At 52.7% G+C, this 5,330-nt stretch overlaps 1 protein-coding gene across 1 annotated transcript; it reads left to right on the forward strand.

Annotated features, from left to right (window-relative positions):
* Positions 1-1,758: 1,758 nt before the first annotated feature.
* On the forward strand, positions 1,759-2,727 carry LOC139674662 (olfactory receptor 14C36-like). Its single transcript, XM_071561268.1, has one exon. The coding sequence runs from the start codon at positions 1,759-1,761 to the stop codon at positions 2,725-2,727; it is 969 nt and encodes a 322-aa protein (XP_071417369.1).
* The last annotated feature ends 2,603 nt before the right edge of the window (positions 2,728-5,330 follow it).

Below are 5,330 nucleotides of genomic sequence, written 5' to 3' on the forward strand. Positions count from 1 at the left end.
CCTGGGGGGTCTCTAATGTGGGATATCACAGTTTCTCTGGTGCTGAAGAGGAGGATGTGCTGCAAAGCAGGGACTCTCTGCTGCACCATCCTAGGGACATCCCAGCAGGGTTCCCTCCTCCCAGGGATGGCTGTAGGGTTTGAACCCTGTCTGTGGCATCCAGGCTGCCCCAAACTGTCCTGCAGAGCAGGGTCCTGCACCCCAGGGTGCTGTGCCAGGGCAGGAGCTCTGCCCCCTGCCAGGGGCAGCTCTCAGCTGGTCTGGGGAACTCCCTCAGTGCTGGGGGAGAGGCTGTGTGTGGAAAGAGCAAACCCTGACAGGGCAGAGCAGGGCAGGGCAGGTTTGTTCAGCTATCAAGTGAGAGTTTCATAGGTGAGGATTGCTTACAGAACCAGAGCACTCTGGGATATTTTCCAGGGGATACTTCAAGGACAAGGTGAAAGGAGGGATTTCTATCAGGCTTTCAAGCCACATGCCTGGTGGTTTGTGTTGCAGAGGGAACACTGAGGAGCTGAACAGGGGCTGAGAACTACCTGGCATTGCTGGTGTCTGGGAGGTGGCACAGCTGGCTCAGGGTGACACTGCCCTGAGTGCCCACCTAGTTCTGCCCTGGCTTCTCCCAGCCGGACCCTCAGTGTGCATTTCCTTTTTCCTCAACTTGCTCATGTTGCTGGGGTTGTTTCCTCCTTCTCTCAGTCAGGCTCACTGGGAATGGGAGTTCAAGCTACAGAGTCAATCACTGATCCTGTGATCCCCCTCAGGCAGGTGGGTGCCTGGGAATGAGACATTCCAATTTTCCTCTGACCTGTGGGGCTGTCAGTAGTGAATTCTGTGTGCCTGGAGAATGAGGTGTGTTTCCCAGAATCAAACCCCATTGTCAGGACACTTGGCTCTTCTCTGAGATTTCCTTCCAAGCTGGGAGCGGCCCTCAAGAATGCAAATCACCTTCATAGCACAATTGTGTTATCTGAAATCCCCAGTGCAGAGGGGCAGAGATGCTGTGCCCATCCCAGGAAATGCTGCTGGGTTGGTGGGATGAGCCATGTGTGTCCTTGAGACCTTGAGCCAGGATGAGACATTGAGTGGTCTGTGATGGATCTCTCTGCTCTCAACAGTGTCTAGTGGAATTTCAGACAAAACTGGGAGTGTGATCACTCTGTCTGAGGAAGGTCCAAGTCCAGGGCAGCTGGAAGAAGGCAGAGGGAGAGAGCAGCTCCCCTCACTCTGCATTAAGCCACAGACATTGTCCTGTTCAGGAAGCCCTGCTATGCTCTTCCTCAGGGCAGCACAAATGCTGAGGGGTTCTGCCATCCAGGAAAACTCCACAGGGAAGATGAGGAGAGTCAGAAACAAAACACCCAAGCCTCTGAAACTGCCTTCTGGAATCCTGAAATCTTCTCAAAACTGGGAGTGCAGATGCCCATGAGAACTTTTGCTTTAGGAGCAGTTTCATCTGACACAGCTGAACACCAGGATGGGCTCAGTCCCCACCATGGCCATGACCCCCCTGGAGCAGAGCAGGGCTGACCCTCACAGCCAGTGGGCAGAGGGGCTGCTCCTCATGGGAAATGTAGTGAGCACAAAGCTGGGCTCCAGCCATGGATATGAAGCAAAGTTTCCTGAAAAAGGAAAAGTGGGGAGCGTGAGCAGAAGGGAAAGGGGTATTGGGATATGGCTGTGATTATTCTCAGAAATATCTCATCTGATTTGTCACTGTTATTCCCTTCTTGGACAGTGCCCCACCTCCAGAGGCAGCAGATGCCCAACAACAGCTCCATCAGCCAGTTCCTCCTCCTGCCATTGGCAGACACGCGGCAGCTGCAGCTCCTGCACTTGTGGCTCTTCCTGGGCATCTCCCTGGCTGCCCTCCTGGGCAACGGCCTCATCATCAGCGCCGTAGCCTGCGACCACCACCTGCACACCCCCATGCACTTCTTCCTGCTCAACCTGTCCCTCACAGACCTGGGCTGCATCTGCACCACTGTCCCCAAAGCCATGCACAACTCCCTCTGGGACACCACAACCATCTCCTACATGGGATGTGCTGCGCAGGTCTTTTCTTTTATGTTGTTCATTACAACAGAATTTTCCCTCCTCACCATCATGTGCTATGACCGCTACGTTGCCATCTGCAAACCCCTGCACTACGGGACCCTCCTGGGCAGCAGAGCTTGTGCCCACATGGCAGCAGCTGCCTGGGCCAGTGGCTTTCTCAATGCTCTGCTGCACACAGCCAATACATTTTCCCTGCCCCTGTGCCAGGGCAATGTCCTGGGCCAGTTCTTCTGTGAAATCCCTCAGATCCTCAAGCTCTCCTGCTCACATTCCTACCTCAGGGAACTTGGGCTCATTGTGGTTAGTGTCTGTTTAGGTTTTGGCTGTTTCATTTTCATGGTTTTCTCATATGTGCAGATCTTCAGGGCTGTGCTGAGGATCCCCTCTGAGCAGGGACGGCACAAAGCCTTTTCCACGTGCCTCCCTCACCTGGCCGTGGTCTCCCTGTTCCTCAGCACTGCCTTGTTTGCCTACCTGAAGCCTCCCACCATCTCTTCCACATCCCTGGACCTGGTGGTGTCAATTCTTTACGCAGTGATTCCTTCAGCACTGAACCCCCTCATCTACAGCCTGAGGAACCAGGAGCTCAAGGATGCTGTGAGGAAAATGATGACTGGAGGCTTTTCAGCAGCAAGAACCTCCCAGTTTTCTTCTGTACAGTGTTCACAATAAAACTCATGACAGGCTCAGTTGCCTCCCCAGGTTTTTCTTGGTGGTCAGTTGTTTGGTTTTTTTCCTAAGGTTGTTCTCAATGAAATTTTGTTATTCATCCTCTCATCTAAATCACTGTCTCTTTTTTTAATTTAACTCTTTCAATCTTTAATTGAGTAATTGTGCTATCTTTATATTTAAACAAAATAAACTCTCTTGCAGTAGCCTTGTGTGTCTGAGGAGGTTATTGGAGATCATTGGATTTTTCCTTTGAGACTTTCAGGCACCTACTGTACAGTTCCATGTGTGCAGAGAAGGGCAAAGAGTCCCAGCACAGCAGCACTGCCAGGGAGCACCAGCACTGGGCCTTTGCTGACCTGCTCTCTTTCCACTTGTACACTCTCCTGCAGAGCCCCTGGGCTGGACTAAGGCCTTGGTCCTCTGCCAGCTGGGACACAGACCTGCTGCGTGTCCATCCTGGGCTCACAGGCAGGGACAGGCCATGGGCACTGCTGGGACACAGCTGGGCTCCACAACAGCAGCTCCATCAGGAAAGGGCTTCTCCTTAGCTCAGGACATGCAGTCTTAGGGCTTTTTGCAAGGTCACTCTCAAGAACATGCCAAGGGATAGACTCTATAGAGGCTCCTTGTTTGCTTGTTCTCCAGGGGCTCTAAACCTGCATGTGAACCAGCAAACAGAGCCCTGTAACTGCAGGGGCTACAGCAGGAAACAGGGAAAATGATCTGGTGAGTGTTCTGTGTTACCCTCAGTGAACACACTGCTGCTACCCATGACAACAATAGCAGTAATAAAAGCTGGAACTATAACAATAAACCCCACAAGAAGCACATGAGGTGCACAACACCATTGCTCCACTGCTCACCACTCAGTGCCCAATGCCCAGCCCAGCCCAGACACAGATCAGCCCTTCCTGACCAACCCCACATTAACACCCTGAGCACGGCCCTGCATCAAAGGGAACATGCCTTGGGCCAGTTGGGCTCAGCTGTCCTGGCCCTGCTCCCATTCCTGGAACCCTGAGAAGATCATTGGAGGCCATGATTGAACAAACCTCTCACAGACTCCAAACCAAAAGCAAAACTCAAAGCACCTGGAAAAACCTGCAGCCCCTGAAGCTTTAAGGAGGCCCCCCAAGGGCCAATCCTGACAAAGCCTCCCCAGGGACTCGCCCCAGCAGACCCTTGGAGGCCAAGACTGCAGGGAGGCAAAGGCTCTGGGCAGCAGCTCAGGTGCTGAGCAAAGCCTGGCTTGGCTGAAGGCAGCAGAAAGGCCCAGCCCTGACCCCCAGCCCGGGGAAGGCACATCCTGTCCCTCACACCTTGCTCAGGGCTCTGCTGGGGGCACTGGCATGGGGGGTGATGCTGAGGGCAGGACAAGATAAAGAGAATCAGGAGGGGAGGGGGCAGATCAAGAAGCCAGTCTTTCAACAAAGGAATTGAAAGGATTGACACAAATGAAAACAGGAAACCAAAGTTACCTGGTGCCTGAACTCAACAAAACTTTCAAACTTGTGAAAAGATTCCAGCTGCCAGCCAGGTGAGTGGATTTCCATCTGGCTGCTTCCATGCTGGGATAGTGGGGCTGATAGTCAGCAGTTGCAAGGTCATGAAGCCCAAAAGCTGAGATTCCTTTGCTAGAGATTAGGAAATTGAAAGAGGAATTGGAAAAGGAGAAATTTACAGTCTCTGGAGATGACTCCTTTCAAGTGTGAGGGCAAGAGATCCATTTCAGGAAGATGTTGGGAACTCCCCAGGAAAGTGAAGCTCTGGAAACAAAAGTATCCAGTACTTGAGGGAATTACCTGCGCTGGAAATCATCTATAGTGACCTAAAAATTGAAAACACCCCTAAAGACTCAGAGGATGTTCCTTGCATAGTGGCCATGAGGAGGTTCAAAGCACTCCTGGATCACATTCCAACAGCCTGATGGCATTGTATTCCCTCCAAAGGGATACACCAGGAGATGGCACCCTCCTGGCTCTGAAATGTAGTAGAAACTCAGGGCACTTCCTCACCCCCATGGCCCAGCAGCTCAGCTCTCAGGGGCAGCCCAGGAGATCAGTCCTCTCCTGTCTCAGCCAGAGGGAAAGGGAGCCCCAAGCACAGGCCACGTGGTGATCTCTGGTTCTTTCTGCATGGCCAGAGGGAGACATGAGGAAGTGGGATGGTGAACCCACCTTTGAGCTGGGAGCCCATGGAGGTGAACTGAGAGGGAAGAGAGCTGTGGAGAAGGGGTCAGCCAAGAAGGATGTCCATGTAGTTGCTGCAGGGATACAAGAAAGCAATCAGAAATCTCCCAGGCATAAAAGGACTAAAATCAACTCTTTTGATCCTGGTAACAGGACTTCTGGTCTGGTATCACAGAGGTCAGACAGTGAATACTCTGGCCAGGAACAGGAATAGAGGGTCCCTGCCTTTGGCCAGGAGGAGGAAAGGGATGACCAGGCACACTGCACTGTGTGGATTCGATGGCCTGGCACAGCAGATCCACAGAGGTGTAAAGCTTTAGTAGACACTGGTGCCCAGTGCACACTGATGGCATCAGGGCACAGGAGTGCAGAACCCTCTGGATCTCTGGAGTGGTAGGGGGATGCCAGGAGTTG

This window comes from Pithys albifrons, chromosome 7 (genome assembly GCF_047495875.1).
Source record: "Pithys albifrons albifrons isolate INPA30051 chromosome 7, PitAlb_v1, whole genome shotgun sequence".
NCBI classification, from domain to species: Eukaryota; Metazoa; Chordata; class Aves; order Passeriformes; family Thamnophilidae; genus Pithys; species Pithys albifrons.